At 41.1% G+C, this 17,386-nt stretch overlaps 2 protein-coding genes across 2 annotated transcripts in view; one reads left to right on the forward strand and one right to left on the reverse strand.

Moving 5' to 3' along the window:
- CHAC2 (ChaC glutathione specific gamma-glutamylcyclotransferase 2) lies at window positions 1-15,858 on the reverse strand. The gene is made up of 3 exons (XM_054197358.1): window positions 15,584-15,858; window positions 9,466-9,501; window positions 1-4,284 (listed from the first exon to the last, which is right to left on the reverse strand). The coding sequence occupies exons 1-3, from the start codon at window positions 15,716-15,718 to the stop codon at window positions 3,901-3,903; spliced, it is 555 nt and encodes a 184-aa protein (XP_054053333.1). The 5' UTR covers window positions 15,719-15,858; the 3' UTR covers window positions 1-3,900.
- The window catches only part of LOC128907941 (ankyrin repeat and SOCS box protein 3-like), a 13,917-nt gene continuing 12,290 nt past the window's right edge, over window positions 15,760-17,386 (forward strand). Inside the window, exons 1-2 of the mRNA XM_054197356.1 lie at window positions 15,760-16,500; window positions 16,796-16,954. Of these exons, the coding sequence (XP_054053331.1) occupies window positions 16,302-16,500; window positions 16,796-16,954 (358 nt within the window). The 5' untranslated portion in view covers window positions 15,760-16,301. The remainder of the gene's footprint in view (window positions 16,501-16,795; window positions 16,955-17,386) is intronic.

The raw sequence follows: 17,386 nt of genomic DNA on the forward strand, positions 1-17,386 counted from the left end.
TACCCGAATGGTCCAGCACAGTTCCCAAATTAGAACAGGTTAGGCCAGTCCCATCTGATCTCATCTTTGCTCATTTACGGGAAAGACGGAGCACATAAATAGTTGAAGAAGGAAAGACAGAAATTATTACTGGGAATCCTACAAAGAATCTGGTAATAACAGAATGACTTGATTTCCCTTGTCCATGAGTTTTCTTGCGTTAAGAAATGCAAATCTGTTTATTGAAGTTTTATGATTAAGTCAGATGACACATTAATTTTGTCAGTGGCAGTCAAAATGAGTATGGAGTGTGCTTATTATCAAAAGCTAGACAAAAAAATTAAATAAAATGTTGCATATTCAGGTTATAGATTCATATATTCACAGAAGATGACTGCATATTTAATGACTTGCTCTCAAATAGTTAATTGATGATACTACATGATATCAGATATTATTACATAAGCTACTTCTTAGTATCTGCGTTTTTATTTTAATTCACATTATAGCACAATCAAATTAAACTGTCTTATTGCAGTCTTTGTACAAACCTTACATTTTTTTCCTGTAACTTAAATTAATATAGGACTTTTATTTGGGAGATTCCAAAACAATTTACAGATATGTCGGTTTGTGTACTGCTCAATGGTAATCCCTTTCAGCATCATAGGGAGTGTGAGTGTGAGCATCATAGTGTGAGTGTGACCAACTGCTGGGCAAGTTCCTCTTCCGACAAATGGTGTTAGAAATTTTACTGTGCGGTCACACCAGGGAAGACCATCACTGCATATTACTATATGCTGCTTCGTTCATGGATGGAAGGGCAGAGGTCCACGCTGAATGCTTGGTGATTTGAGTCTGTGGGTCCCAGGGAGTAAAACTGACAACATAGATATGACTAGTGTTTCTTCAAACACTGTTTTGGAAACCACTGTGTGTGATTGTATAATAAAACCATATCTAAAATATCTGTAACTTGTCACAAATTTAGATTTAGTTCTAACCAGCAGGGAAAGAAAAAATTAAGCATAAATGGCCTATAAAAAAGTGTATGTTAATTTTTTTATGGTGAGTAACAAATCTGAAAGAATACTGAACTTTTGTTGGTGATTGAAGCTGTAGGAAGAGTTGTGGCTCAAATCCTGTACAGCAAGAACAAAGGTATATTTCCAGTGCTTTAATTCATTCCTAATGTTGACACAGTTTAAGACTGCATAGTATAGCTAGCTCTTGTATATTGTTTTTCATCATTAGATCTAACAGCATTTTATAAGAAGATGCAGTTAAGACACACATTGATGTCCATCCTAATATGGAGACAATTTAAATAAACATAACATTTCAGGAAATTTCTTTCTCTAACACCATTAGTAAATGTGACACGTTTTTATTATATTGAAGTTGTATGCACAAACTGGAATGTATTGTTACGGACATTATTGCAAGTTTTATTAATCTGGAAAGTAAGTGAACTACCAGTGTCCTGAATATACTTAAAGATACAAAATGCAGAGCTATACATAATTACAATACCCCAACACAGTGCTTAAATAATTAGAGTTTTAATGAGGGAATTATCACTGATGTTTTTGGATCATTAGTGAGTGTAAGCATCCCCTGCCCTGTTTTAAGGAACAAGGATAAGTATTAAGGAAGGAATTTTTAAAAATTCATAGACCGGGCATGCCACTGTACGTGTTTTAACTTTACTACAGCTTGCGTAAATATGAAGTGAGCACAAGAAAAGAAGTGCTGTTGTTAGTTGGGGTTTTTCTTGAGGGTGCTATTCTTTTCAACACTTAAATATTCTTGAATTAAATTATACATAACACTTCTAGTAACAGTTATCTAGTATCCAGTGATTTATTCTTTAAGTCAAGGTGAATAAATGCATGTTCATTAATGTTGATTTGGTTGATGGTTATCGCTGTCCATCTTTGGTGTGTGAAGTCACTCAGCCCCAGCTATGGGCATCTTAATGACTGTCGTTATGCACAGACACCTGGAAGTTCGGATCATGCTCCTCTCCTGCTGTACGGATGAATTAGTTGGAGTTGCTACTTTGCTCAGTTATGTCAATCTCAAAGCAGCATAGTGCAGTGGAGAATGAAGACCTTTGAAGGCTATTCCATCAGTTTGCAAGTAATTCATGTGTACTAATGGAAAAATGGGGCCTTAATACATATGATTATTTTGCTAATATGATCAGAAGATTTGCTTATGCAGTTTAGAGTAGTCCAGCAAGTGATACCCCATCAGGTACTCTTAAAATACTGGCATTCAACTGTTACTAATAAACAGTAGCTTCTAAAAAACAACACACTTTTTTTTTTTTCCTCAATGAATCAATGCTTGAGAGATGCCAGAGGCACACTAAAACTATAATCTGGTATGTAAAAAATACATCTTTCTTGGTTAAATATTTTAAGTGGTCTAATTATCTTGAATTTAGTTTTGAATTTTAATATCCTGTTTTCTCATCTAGCTGCCTTTCTGAAATGTCTCCTGTTATTCATTTATGTTCTTCTTGGCTTGTAGGTGGCCAAGCAAAATAATAGCAGCTTGTTATTTTGAGAACACCAATATTTTCAAGCAATTACAAATACAAAACAGCAAAATGTAAAGAAGAGAAAGGGACAACCTGCATAGTAGAAACACATGGTTTATGCAATTACTGCTGCAAAATATGGGCTTCCAAGCCACTAAACACTTATACATTCTCTGTATGAGAAAATGTGACATTACATGGTGTTTAAAATAGGACCTTTCCTATATTAACATACAAAAATATACTTTGTTAAAAGTTAACAAAAATAACTTAAATTTTTGAGAAGCAAGACAAGTCCTTGTTGGGATGGAAACTCCATTTGCTTATGTTTTGCATAAAGTAAGCCTGCTAGCCTAAACCGGTGGCTTTCCAACTCTTTATTTGGACATCCATGCAACACATGTAAGGTTACCAAAAAGAGGGTTCCTTTCTTAATTACCTTTTTTCTGTGAATCCCTAAAACAGTGGTTGAAAATTACTGGCTTAAAACCTATCCTTACGGATTGGTGAGTTTTTTAAGAGATGAAGTTACAACAGCATCTAAAGGCAAATAACAAAGATGAAAGTTTCTGAACATTCTTGCTGCATTGTGACATCAAGTCATACTCAATTAACTTCAAAATTTTGGCTTTATTCTTTATATTAGTCTTAAAAAATAAAATGAGGCACTGATATGTTACGGCTTGTTTGTGTCAAAGTACCCTGTGCTTTGGTTTTCAGGGCCTTGACATAATGAGCCAAGGGAAATAATTATTTCCTTGACAATGGAGCATTTATCCTCTGTGTTTAAGGACAAACTAATAGATAAAGGGTAAGATGACTAATTCAGTGGAATAACTTAATTTCAGTGAAGTTGAACACTGATGATATAAATGTTCTACTGTGCATTTACCATGCAATTTACAACTACTTAATGTTTATCTCTTTAGCTGCGCTGCGCTCCATGCCTGTGGTCTTGAATCAGAAAGAACTATCACTTAAATCAATGGGACTTGTATCTATCTGAATACAGATTTTGATCTTAAAAATATTAAGATTTATTTTACACCTGAAATAATAATAATAAAAAAAAAATCTTCAAACAAAGAGGAGTTAAGTGGTTCTTTTGAGATTTTCATAAAGATGTAGTCTTTGGATAAAAACCCAGTATACCAAATTCAAACCTAAAACACTTCCCCTGCTCTCCTTTCTGTAGACTCCTGAAAGAACGTTTTTTGTAACAGTATGTTTTAATGGCCAAGTATTTTGAATGCAATATTAAAATAAATAAGACCGCTTAGTACAGAGAAGCACGTCTCCAAATCATATACCCATTGTGCAAGGAAACCATTCCTCTGAAGATGAAGCAAGACCATTAAAGGTAGCAAGTTATTTTATAGACAATTTAGGTTTTGATGCTTTTCCAAGAGTTCCTTTACTAGTTTCTCTAAGGAGAAGAGATGCTCATCTACATCTTCTGGTACAAGATTTCTGATAGAATTAGCAAGTTCAAATAGGTATTCTGTGTTTCTTCCGCTAGGACCAACTGCGTTAAAAATCTGTTCAGCAATTTCTTCTAGAGGTGCTGGACCAAGGTAGTTAGGGTTGTCACAAGTGCCAATGTATAACAATACATCAAACGGTTTTACTGATGAGTCTTTTGGGTAGAAAATGACAGTTGTAGTCCTGTAGCCTCCTTTCTCTCTGAAGTCCAGGTATGCCTTTACTTCACATTCTTGTCCAGCTGGCAATCTGTAAGCAACACCCCATACACACCCCTGTTGAAGGACATAAGAAAAGAAAATCCAAACAGTGCTCATAAAGATACTCACAAATTAATGTATTTCCATTGTATTTAGGCAAAACTCTCTTAAAAAAATATTCTTCGGTTTCAGTCTTTTTGTAGCTATTTCTCACATTGTTTGTAGAAGGAGCCCCAAATTAAAAGAAAGGGCTGTTTTATTTAGGAGGTCTTCAGTCAAAATGGTAATTATGCAGATTGATCATCCACTTTCTTGCTAATGCATAGGCCTTTCTTGGAAAACAATTTATTGTTACAATTAAATTTGAAGTGGTAAATAGCGGTGGTGTGGGCTTCTAAGGAGCTGGCAAAAAGGACACAAAGTATCTTCTTGACCTAACAAAATTTGTATGTGAAAATTAAACTTGTAAATAGTGCCAAATTCAAAGAAATTATGATCAGGTCCTTTCTCTGTTTGGTTGCAGTTTCATTTCTAGGGCCCGAAGTGTCACCTTACATCTGTTACACATACTTGGAGGGATGAGTGTTGTAACACTACTGCACTGAAACTGAATCGGAGAGGAAAAAGCTGAGAGATAAACCTTCATTTTGCACAAATAAATGTGGCATATCCAGCACCTTAGCAAAAACTGGTAGGATAAATTTCATTACCATCTGTGAGAACCTGAAAAAGTATTTAACTATGGTGCGAATTAGTTATGCTCCTTTACCAAGTTTTATATAAACAAATCAGTGAGATCCGTGTAGGGACTGATTTGCACGGGGTTTTGTTTTGACATACCGTAGAAAAATGGTGATGGTCTGTTATCCGCTAATGGCTACGTATTGTTTCTTATGAGTGCTGTTTTGGTAGTCTGTTTTGTCTGCTGGCAGTGTCAAATGTCGATTTTTCCTGCAGCTAAGTAGGTATCCATATCAGTGGTACAGTTATGATGACAAAGTAATTAACGTTTTGGTGGTTCTTCCCCCTAAATCTGGATCTTGGTATTTAGTAGTGATATCAGACAATGCTGGGGTGGTGGTGTTAATTCACGAGCATTGAATTTTGCAGTCAGACTATATGCTGGCCAAAGACATTTTATTAAAAAAAAATTAGGAGTAATTTTCTATTGCATCCTTTGTAGATGGTTACAGCATTTGATGTGCTGTGGCCAGGAACAGCGCTAATGAGTACCAAAATGGCTTGCTTTCCTTCAGCCGTCGGGGATGCTGGTTCATTCCAGCTGTCTGCAGGAAACATATTAGTTTTAAAAAACAGCCTCTTCTGCACATGTTGAGTTACATCTGCCATTCAGACCTACTTTGGTGTTGATAGCAAAATACATATGGGTGCAGTGGGGATAAGGATTTAAAGCAGGTAGTACCACTGCTTAATTCATTTAGTTTTCAGGATAGGGAATTTCTATTTCAGATGATTCGATTCTCAGAGAAGCAAGGAGGGGAGTCAGGAGAACTGCCACCATGGACTTCCAGAGCGCAGACTTTGGTCTTTTCAGGAGCCTGCTTGACAGAATCCCTTGTGAGGCAGTCTTGAAGGGCAAAGGAGGCCAGGAAGGGTGGATGTTTTTCAAGAAGGAAGTCTTAAAAGCGCAGGAGCAGGGTGTCCCTATGTGCTGTAAAATGAGCCACTGGGGGAAAAGACTGGCCTGCCTGAACAGAGATACATGGATACAACTCAGTGAAAAAAGGAGAGTTTATGGCCTTTGGAAAAAGGGGCAGGCCACTCAGGAAGGATACAAAGATGTTGTGATGCTATGTAGGGAGAAAATTAGAAAGGCCAAAGCCCAACTAGAACTTAACCTGTCTTTGGATGTTAAGAACAATAAAAGTTTCTATAAATACATTAGTAAGAAAAGGAGGACTAGGGAGTATCTCCATCCTTTATCGGATGAAGGTGGTAACATAGTGACAAACGATGAGGAGAAGGCTGAGGTACTTAATGCCTTCTTTGCCTCAGTCTTTAGTAGTAGAGTCGGTTGTTCCCTGAGTACCCAGACCCCCGAGCTAGCAGATAGGGACAGGGAGCAGAATGAAGCCCCTGTTATCCAAAGGGAGATAGTGAGGGACCTGCTCCAGCACCTGGATGTACACAAGTCTCTGGGGCCACATGGGATCCACCTGAGGGTACTGAGAGACCTAGCAGAAGTGCTCACCAAGCCACTTCCCATCATTTACCAGCAGTCCTGGCAAACCAGGGAGGTCCCAGGTCACAGTGGACTGGAGGCTACCAAATGTGATGCCCATCCACAAGAAGGGACGGAAGGATGATCTGGGGAACTACAAGCCTGTCAGTCTGACCTCAGTGCCTGGGAAGGTTGTGGAACAGATCATCCTGAGTGCCATTATGCAGCACATGAAGGACAACCAGGTGGATCAGGTCCAGTGAGCATGCGTTCATGAAAGGCAGGTCCTGCTTGATGAACCTGATCTCCTTCTATGACAAAGGGACCCGCTTGGTGGATGAGGGAAAGGCTGTGGATGTTGTTTACCTGGACTTTAGTAAGGCCTTTGATGCAGTTTCCCCACAGTATTCTCCTGGAGAAACTGGCTGCCCATGGCTTGGATGGGAGTACTCTTCTCTGGGTAAAATTCTGGCTGGAGGGCCGGGCCCAGAGAGTGGTGGTGAATGGAGTTAAATTCAGTTGGTGGCTGGTCACCAGTGGTGTTCCACAGGGCTCAGTACTGGGGCCAGTTCTCTTTAATATCTTTATCAATGATCTGGACAAGGGGATTGAGTGCCCCCTCAGTAAGTTTGCAGACAACCCCAAGTTAGGTGGGAGTGTCGACCTGCTTGAGGGTAGAAAGGCCTTGCAGAGGGCTCTGGCCAGGCTGGATCCATGGGCCAAGGCCAAGTGTCAGGTCCTGCCCTTGGGTCACAACCACCCCATGCAGCGGTACAAGCCTGGGGAGGGGTGGCTAGAAGAAGTGGCCTGGCAGAAAAGGACCTGGGGGTGTTGGTGGACAGCTGGCTGAATATGAGACAAGTGACAGTCAATAGGACAAGAGGAAATGGCTTCAAGTTGGCGCCAGGGGAGATTTAGACTGGATATCAGGAAAAATTTTTACACTGAAAGCATTGGAACAGGCTGCCCAGGGAAGTAGTTGCGGCACCATCCCTGTAGGTATTTAAAAGACGGGTAGACATAGTGCTTAGAGATATGGTTTAGTGATGGTTTTTGGCAGAGTTAGATTGATGGTTGGACTCGATGATCTGAAAGGTCCCTTCCAACCTAGGCGATTCTGTGATGGAAAATTATAATCCAGAAATCTGACAAGGAGTATGATGTTCTCTTTCTGTGTGGTTTCCTCTTAACTGGCAAAGAAACTCAGATGGAGCAAGTTAAAATCACTCTCTAAACCACATGTTTCCAAGCTGCACTATGTGTATCATGAGTGAAAAAGGACACACGGGCCAGCACAGAGCTGAGAGCTGGCATTGCCAGCAAAAGTACCACTGCTGCTGTCACTACAGTATTTGGTGTCCGCATACAGGGGAATAATTGCTTAGTCTGCTAAGATACCTTCAAAATAAGGTTACCTTTTTCAACTGCAGAATGAGTAATGGAAATTAAAGCAAATGACTCGTCACACCATTTGATGATTATGTGTAAAGTGTGATTATCTGGTCACACCAGATTCTGGAGGAAAGGGAAAAAAAACCCAACCAAATAAAGCTGGTTTGTTAAGGGAAAAAGTGTTTCTGTGGTAACCAATAAGTTTGCTTAACAATACAAAGTGAGTGACAACAAATATAAGCATTCTTTGCCTATATAGGTGTCTGGTAACGTAATGGTACCCAGCAGTACAGTAATGTGAAAAAAAAACCTTACTAGAAAGGTACAGAAAATCACAGTGAGAGGCAGTGCATTGCATTTTGCTGGTTTTGATAACTGCAAAACCCAGTTGAAGTTACCACTAAACTTACCTCTCTTTGTAGCTGCTATTTCAGGGAAATAGATGGGTAAGACAGCAGTATCATAACTGTCTAGATAAGCAATTGTGAATAAAAACTGACTACTACCAAAATACCTATTCTTCATGTCTTACGGCGTGGTGTTGTGTGGCCTTGCTCTCCCCCTGCTTCCGTGCCATCCTTCTTTCCCTCCTGCTTTTGGAGGCACTAGTATGTGCAGGGGTTCCCTTTCCTGGAGCAGTGTGAAGCTAGACGGACATGACCATCGCAGCTGTCCCCAGCAAGGTGCCAGAATAGAGCAGCAGTGCTGGATGTGGGGGTTCCGGAGGATCAGCAGGAGGGGGAAAGCAATCCCATCCAACGTGTACCCTGCAATAGGCTCCTCTGGGCTTCCCCAGCCTGACTCAGTGCTTCTGTCCTAGCTGGTGAGCAGTCCAAACAAGTGCTCCCTTGTGGGTCAGAGCCCTAAAAAAATTGCGGGTTGTTGTAAAGACTAGCTTCTTTACTGTCGGATCAGAATTCGAAAAGGGTAAAATGTAATTCTAGAGACTTTTTTAAGCAGAAAAATCTTGATTTTTCCTACAGCTTACATGACTGTAAGCCCAAGTCTTGCCTCCTCTCTCCTCCATCCCCTGCCCGGGCACTCCCCTTGCAAACACCTCCCTTGCACTGGCAAAGTGAGACCTAGGGAAAAGGTCGAAAGATAAGCAAGAATGGTAGGCTCGGGCCAATGACCATTTTCTCTAAACAGGAGCTAATTTCACAGTATTACATAGAAACCAAAAGCACAGTTGTGGCGCTTAATTCCTTAAGCATTTTATCTGTGTAGCAAAAAATAAAGCAAGGATATCTTCTTTTTTATCACTGCCATGTAATCTTGATTTGTTTCAGTTTTTATTTTGGGAGGGCAACATTACAGTTCTGACACAACATCTGGCGATTATTACTGGGGTATCATCAGCACTACATGTATAAGTAAAGTAAAATTCTGCATGTTATAACAGGATAGCTGAAGTGACTATTCCAGAAAATACTTTCAAATACAACTTTGGTAATAACAGACCCAAGCTACTTCCAGTTTTTTAGTTTTGATTGACTGATTGATTTGAAACAATCAGTGTCATTGGTGTAATTCCAAGAAATTTTTAGAGAACTTTTCATTGCACTAAAGGTAACTCAATTATTTGCTTGTAGAGAAGCAAAAATTAAGAGAGACTTACTACACAGGCTGGAAATGCAACAGGACATTCTGTACACTACAGAGACATAAGAGGAATACTATACCTCAGGATCTTCAACCAGAGTCACAACTCTTCCAGGCTAAAATTAAAAAAAAAAAAAAATCATAGTTCAGTTAGAGGCTTTTATCCTACATCACGAGCAAAACAAAAAAAAAAAAAAAAGAAAAGAAAAAACCCCACAATTACAATAAATGAAAAGGTCAGAGAACTAATCCAGGACAATCTCAATAAGCTCTATTTCTTTGAGATCCAGTATAAATATTTTTTGAGAATTGCTTTTGATGTGTATTAGATAAACTGTGATAAACAAGAAGTTAAATTCTGAGTGGAAACTGAATGCAACATAGAAGTTAGATTAAGGGCAGTCATAAATGGGCAGGCGTTGAATGTCCTTGCTTTGTATGTGCTGTCCAGACTCAATTCTATTTGTTTAAAATGGTGGTAATAATTCATTAATGTAAAACTATTCTCAGTGTACCTTCCTCAGTAATGTTGCTTTTCCACAGTACTGTTTTTTTGTTTTGTTTTGTTTTTTATCTACTAAATGACAGTGAGGTGAAACTTCTCACTTGTATTCAAAAGGTTTATATGCAGGCACAGAAAACAGTGTAACACAAAAATCTAGCTTGCGTAGAATCAGGCAAGATATTACCACTTCTGGCTTGGTTTGCACAACTGGATTTTAGATAATGTTAATTACACACTATGACACACGGCAACTCCTAGGTTTAAAAGCTCCTACCTAATTAGATGTTTTTGAAAACATATAGCAAAAAACCCTAGTACGCACTGTGTTATTCAAAGTTGAAAAAGAAGTTTACTGTGCAAAAGACTATTTTCCCCTTCTTTTCCCCCTCCCAGCTCATTCTTCCTTACTGGGCTGAGGGACGGTACCTTAGTCATGGCTTATTTTTAAGAAACCAGTTTTTAAATACTGAAAATAAAATTGTTAAAATGTGTTGCACAGCCTGGAGAATAAAATTTTAAAACATAAAACCCTATGGAGAACTACATCTGTAGTTTAAAATTGCTAATTTTGGCATTAAATTAGTATATGAGCATCTGATTAGAGGTAAGGGAAAGCAGAGGTACTAGCATTAATTCAATTCTAGTGTAGAACAGAAATTCATTCTCTTAGGAGTCGCAAAGATAATCTGAATTTGATGTACTTGGATGCATGCCCTTCATTTAGTCTTGGCTAATTTCCAGTCTTGGGCTACTACCTTTCAGTATTTTTATGATTCATCACTAATAGCTTCATTGACATGTCCATGCTTTTCTCTTTGATAAGTCTGTACTTCTATTTGTCTCTCTCACACAGAAACAGCGTTGAGTTTTCTCCTGCACTGAGTCACCGGCAAGCCACGCATTCTTTGGTAACAAGCTAAATATGAAATCTAGTTTATGCAGAGCATTTAGTAGATACCATCAAGTGTAGATATTGTTTACTTAGCGTCAGATCTTTTATAATCTTAAAGGCTATTTATAAGCTCTGAGGTGCTGCATTTTTTCATTTGTATGCCAGTTCTCTCCCAGCATCAGCCATTGATTCCTTATCTGATTGACAGAGTAAGGTAACAAAACTAAACGAATGCTAAATGATTACCAGGTCTGTTACCTGATTAATCAAGATAACTTAGGTGTTCCTTTTGGGGAGTTTTATCCGTAGCCATTCATACTTCCGATTGTGTACTTAGTATTGGACACTAAGATTTTGTAAATTATGGATTAAAGAGACATTCTGTGGTGGGAAACAGCTTTCCCTTTAACACCAGGAATGTCTGTATCTGAAGCCTAAATATTAAATGAAAGTAAAGTACTGAGGAGTACTTAATCTTCAGACTAGTTGTGTGATAAAAGAACAATCTGTTTGTGTAGGGAAGGACAGGGTATTTATAGTATTGGTTTGCAGAGTCTTGGTCCTGCACGGAACTACCTAAAAACAAACACCATTGAGGAACCAGGGGTGTTACCTCTGCTAGCTATGTAAAGAAAATAACAGATCTATAAATGACCAGCTATATAATACAAACCAAAGCCATTTTTGCCTTGCCCAGGGAGTACTGGCAAGGACGAACCTGAATGATCACCTAAAAAATCAGATGTCTTTGAGGGATCTGTGTCAGTTCTGTGCTGCGTACTGACACAAGGCTGATGAAGGCAACCTTGCATTGGACCGCTCTGGAGCAGCCCCGTGGTCTGCGGCTGTGCGAGCATTTTCTAAGGCATCTGCAGCGCTAAGGGGCATCACCTGTCTGGATCAGAAGGGAAATCATTGTGGAAAATTTGAACACCTTGTTTTAGCTCTTAGTGTTGTATTTCCCTTCAGGGTCTCAATCGTACTGTACATTAGAGCTCCCAAATGTACTCCTGTCTTAGAGTGCAGGTGACAGGAGATTCTTACAGGCTTTACCAACCTGGGTTCAGTAAAAAGAGAAAATAGCATTAGCATGTCGCAGAGCCTGCGCTAGAGACTGTGGCCATTCTCCTGGCCTATGTCCATCTGCTTGGAGATAAAGCTCCTCAGGACAGTCCTGAGGTCTAGCTGATGTGTGCTATGAAACAGTAGGGTAAACTGAAATATGATCTTTCACTGTTAGATTGCTTTCAGTGGTGCCACAAACTGCTCAGCTGCTAAAATTACTATATACTCCTGATAGAGGAATCAAAACATTTTTGCATCTGGATACAAAAGTAAGATGGAATAAAAGGAAATATGACCGTAGAAATAATTTTAGCTTGACTACCTCCTAAATTTTTTCAGAAGGGGAGGTGTAAGCTTGCTAGTAAGTAGGAATGTAATAATTTTAAATGGTTTCCTTAAAAGCACAAGCTTATTTAAACGAAGCGTAGCCTTTTCGACTTCCCTTTCCTGTGGCTCATTATGGCGTAACAGGAGCCTATCCATCCATCCTTTCCGCTATAGCCCTCTTGCTGGGAGCCATCAAACGGGAAGAAACCGCCAGGGTAAATGAGGGAATCACAAAGGAGGGAAGGCACCTCTAGAGATCGTTTAGTCCAACCTCCTTTTTTTCTCAATTTCACTATAAAGCCCCTCATTATCTTAAAACGCTTCAAGCAGAAGCTCAAGAGTTTTCTGTTTGGTCGCTGTTGGGACAGTGGCAGCAGGCAGCTGGGGCTAGATTAACCACGGCACCAAGTTTCCCCGGCTAAAGCAAGGGGTCTGAAGCTGGGAGGGATGGGGATTGTAAGGAGAGGAAGCCAGACTTCACTGTTTTGGCAGCAGCAAGCTATTAGTTTGGTTCAGGCCACCTTGTGATAATAATGGTTTCAACCCTTGAATGCATTTACACTTCCGTGCCGTTCCGTGCAAAACCAAACCCCCAGACTTTTAATGTTGTAGAAGGTTTATGTGAATCATGGAGATTTGCATTCCTGATGCTGTTTTTTATGAAGCTTGCACTAAGAAATTTGAATTCACCATTTATGAAAACATTTTTGTTACTTAGCCAATAGCACTTTTTTCAGGGAACACTGTTATTGCCTGATAAAATTCAAGCTGCTTTAATGTACTATTCGGAATAATCCTCTGAAAGCCTTATTTTTAAATGCAGCTATTTTGTAAGTTGCTGTATACTTTTCAATAAATGTTTATTCCTTTTTTTGCATTCTTGATCTATTCTAACAAAACTTTTTACAATATAAACTACGTCCCCATGATTAAATATAATTTTGTAACTAGTTAACCATCTTACCAACGTAGGAGTTGAGCAGTTCAAAGTACAATCACAAGGTCAACTGAGTTTTGTACTAACAGCTTGCAGCCATTGTACGTAAAAGTGCTCTGTATGTTTTTGTTGCGCTGACCGTGGAACGTTGGCGCAAAGCGTGTTTTCAGGATAGGTTTTTCTAACTTGTCGGCTGCTGTTTTACTGCTGCTCTTTAAAATGCGTTAGTGCTGAAGGACCAGTTTTGCTTGTAGGTCACCCACAAGAGACGTAATTAGTCTCCGATGTCAAGGATTGTAAAGATTTTATAGCAGAGAGCATTTGTCCTGGTGAAATGGAAGGTCCCTGCCGCGTTTTCTCAGCATACGCTGAGGGAGCCTTTTTGCCTTGCAAGCAGGAGTAGCAACTCGTGATTTGCAGGAATACAAAAAGGCATTAACTTGTTGATGCTGAGAAAAGGTGTGTTTTGTTAATGCCTAATGTTTTACATAAAACATAAAATAAAATGCATTAACTAGTTTACATTAATCACCTGTGCCCTCAGTCAGAAGTAGAACAAAGCACGGGCTTGGGGCAGAGGGGTGGTGGTTGTTTTAAGACGCTGTATGCCTGCAGATGATGGTTCTGGGTATGATCTCGACTGGGGCAGAAATGCAAAAGTCTAAGCTTCCTGGAACGAAGTATATGCTAGTGAATAATAACCTAGCGTGACCATTTTGCAGTATTTCCAATATCCGCACAAGGACGGTCACTCTGAGCATTCCACTGAATTTCAGTCTAGCCCAACAGAAGATAATGCAATGCGGTCACCAAGAATACTTGCAAAAAGGGAGAAAAGATGGCTGGTGTGGGTTTTATTCCTTTCTGAAGCCCCAAGAATAAGACTTTCTGTGTTGACTGTTCAGGGAGTGTTAATTTATTTTTTTTTAAAAAGCCTGATTTCTGAAGTAGGGGAGGCTGATGGGATCGCACTCTTTTATGCCTCACCCTAACAACTTTTGCACGTGCTTTTTGATTCATCCGAATTCAAGAGAAGAATAGAAATTTCCCAATGCTTGCACAAACCTAATCTTTGAAAAGGGATGACTGGTAGAGGAGAAGTGAGCGTTCTCACTAAGACAGCGAACGATAGCTGTCCAGACTGCAGACCCGACCGACCCAGCTGCTGCACGTGCTGCACCTCTCCAGCCAGGTGAGGTGGTGGCTGAGAGCGGCGCAGGTTTGGAGACAGGAGCTGTGACAGCACATAAAGCCGGGTGGCGAAGCCAGGCTTTCCACTCGGTCTTAAAAGCAACGTGGCAGAGCGTTTTGGGGCTTAGAACCGGGACAGCTGCATTTGCACAGCACTGCTCCAACCCGAAAGACAGCCTGAAAACTTGCGTGTAATTTGGTTTTTGGCAATAAACCTTTTTATTCTTTTTTAAATACTAGATGCACAACTTGTGCTAGTGCCTGAAGCGTGGTAATTTGCCTTGAAGAAAAGTAAATGCAAGGGGGAAGTTGTATTATCTTTAAGTACTGTGCAAGTTATAGGTGTTTGAGGTTCTCACTGATGCTATTTAGAACTAGATGAAAATGTCTTCCATGCTACATGGAGCATGCTGTGTTTTACTTTTTAAAAAGAATCCTTATGCCTTTTCTGGAGGAGCTCTTTTTAAGCTGTATTCCAGTTTGACTGGAGTTACCAGGGTGCAGGTGAGACCACTGCTTTAGGGAGCATCAGGAAAACAAACTTTCGTGATCCAAAACCAGCACGTGAAGTAGGTAAATTGTTAGAGAGCTGTATGCAAATATCGGTTTCTATACGTTTATGACCAGTTTGTGTTTCTGATAGTGACTAAATCCTAAGCGACATCTGCAGCCGTAAATAACAGCCCTGCCACATCAAAGTCACTCTTCTCACTCGCTGGGTGCTTCTGTAACCTACTGTTTCTTTAACATTTGTTGAGGTACGTGTAAGAGTGATAGCCTTTCTGTGGGGAGGGTAGTACAGGCTTCCAAAGCAGAGTAAGACTCTATTTTTTCCCCACTCCTGTGGCTTAAATATATATATAGATATATGTTGGCATGAAATTGGGAATGCTCGCCTCTGGAATTTTAGTTTATTTTTCTTGGTGGTGGGTTTTTTTTTTGGTTTGTTTGGGTTTTTTTCCCCTTTTTCCAAACAGTAAATATTTTCCCCTCTGTGAGTTTTCATCTGAAAGTAAAAAAAAAAAAAGAAAGCTGAAAACCAGCGAGGTCGTGACTCGGATCAGCGCTCCGGCCTTAACTTATTAACCGGCCTTTCTCTTCAAAGCCTGCCACCCACGCTGAGGGTATTTTCCCCTAGTTGCTCGGATTAACGTCTGTCACAGCGGGGCTGGAGCCGAGGCCCGCCCGTCCCGCCGCCGCAGTGTGGGGCCGCGCTGCCGGGCCGGGCCCGCCCGCCTCCTCCGCCAGGCCCGGCGAGCGCCCCGCCTCGCCTCGCCTCACCTTGCCCGGCACGCCGCGGTGGTCGGTGCTGCCCTGCCAGAAGCGGCGGCTGTAGCCTAGGATGCGTCCCACCATCTTCTCCTCGTAGGGGAAATCCACCTTCCAGATGAGGGAGCCGTAGCCGAACACCCACATGGCTAACCGACTGCCGGCCGCCGCGGGCCTGCGCACTGCCGGGCGGGGCGGCCCCCGGTCGGCGGCGAGGAAAAGCCAGCGGCCTTCCCGTTCGCCGGCCGCCGGCGGGGGCAGCGGCTCCTGCCCCGGGGGTGGCGCTGGCCTCGGGGCTTTCTGAACCGAGAGGGCTCCTGCCGGTGTTGGGGCGGAGCGGCGACGTGGTTCTGCGGGGCGTCTGCGGGAGCCCGTCGTGTGCACAGAGGTTCGCCGTTACGGCCGTGTCGGTTGGCCCAGGAAAAGATATCCCCAGCCCTCCGCGACCGCTGCCCTCGGTGATCTCAAAAGGCCCTTTCCAACCATGAAGATTCTATGATTCCCAAGGGAGCAGCAGTGGAGCTATTGCTCCCCCCAAAACCCCACGAACACCTTCCCCTCCAAAAAAACCCACCCAAACCAAACAAAAACTTACCCAAAAAAACCCAAACCAAATTCTGTACTAACCAATTCTGTACTAACAGGCATCTCTCTTTTTCTTTTTTCTTTTTTTTTGCCCCCCCCCACCCCCGCTCCTTCCCTTTTTTCCTCTCTCTCCCCGGCAAAGTTTATGATGGATTTCACAGAGGCCTATTCTGACCGATGCTCCGCCGTGGGGCTTGCAGCCAGAGAAGGAAACGTTAAGATGCTGAGGAAACTGATTAAGCAGGGATACAGCATCGATGTTCCAGATAACAGGGGGTGGGTGCCAATCCACGAAGCGGCAGCTCACAATTCGAGTGAGTGTCTGAGGCTGCTCATTCACGCAGGTAAGGAAAATTCAGCGTGAAATCGTGCGATTTTCTGCTAAATTACCTTGTCATATAAAATATAAATTAAATAGGTTTCTTGAATGACAATTGATTTTGCTTTAACCTTGTCTGTCTAAGGCAGGTGTCTGTGTAGGGCCAGCAATAACTGACGCTGCTGTTCTAAAGAGCCTAACGGCACATTCGTGGATATGCTGTAGGCCACGCATCTCAAACAACTTAATTATTTTAAGAAAATAACCGTGTCTTGTAATTTATTGCCAGGTCCAACTTTTTCCATTATTCTCATTTGTAGCTCAATCAAATGACTGCATAAATTCAAAGACGTTCGAAGGGATGTGCGCGCTGCACCTTTCGGCACGCCACGGGTCTTTGGAAAGCGTTCGCGTTCTTCTGGAAGCTGGGGCTGACCCCAATGAAGTTACCACTGAAGCCACCACTGCACTGTTCCTAGGTGACATGAGCTTTCTTGAAATCTCAGAACAGCTAACGAGTGGGGAAAAGCTTACTCACTAAGTTTAAACTCACCAGAGTTCAGTCACCGCCTGCCATGTTTCATATTTTTGTAGCCTAAATACTAGGCTTTAGACTCAAAGATGGAGTGATTCTAGAGATTACTGTTTATTCGTGGATAAACGTGCTCCAGACTGTGTTTTAAAAACAAAATTGTAAAGCTAAATATTTTTTTATTGCCTTTTCTTTCATTCTAGCACAGAAAAGATCTAGGAGGTGTAAGATTACATCTGTTTGAGGGTGTTTCAAGTCTTTTTTTTTTTTTAATTCCTCTCTACTTCTTGCGTGAAAAGACCTCTTATTCCTTTTGCAATTCCTAGTTTAGCAATTAAGGTCCATTATTTTAGGGTTTTTTTCCTATGATTTATGTTTG

The sequence above is a fragment of the Rissa tridactyla genome, chromosome 3 (genome assembly GCF_028500815.1).
Source record: "Rissa tridactyla isolate bRisTri1 chromosome 3, bRisTri1.patW.cur.20221130, whole genome shotgun sequence".
In the NCBI taxonomy this organism is placed as follows: domain Eukaryota; kingdom Metazoa; phylum Chordata; class Aves; order Charadriiformes; family Laridae; genus Rissa; species Rissa tridactyla.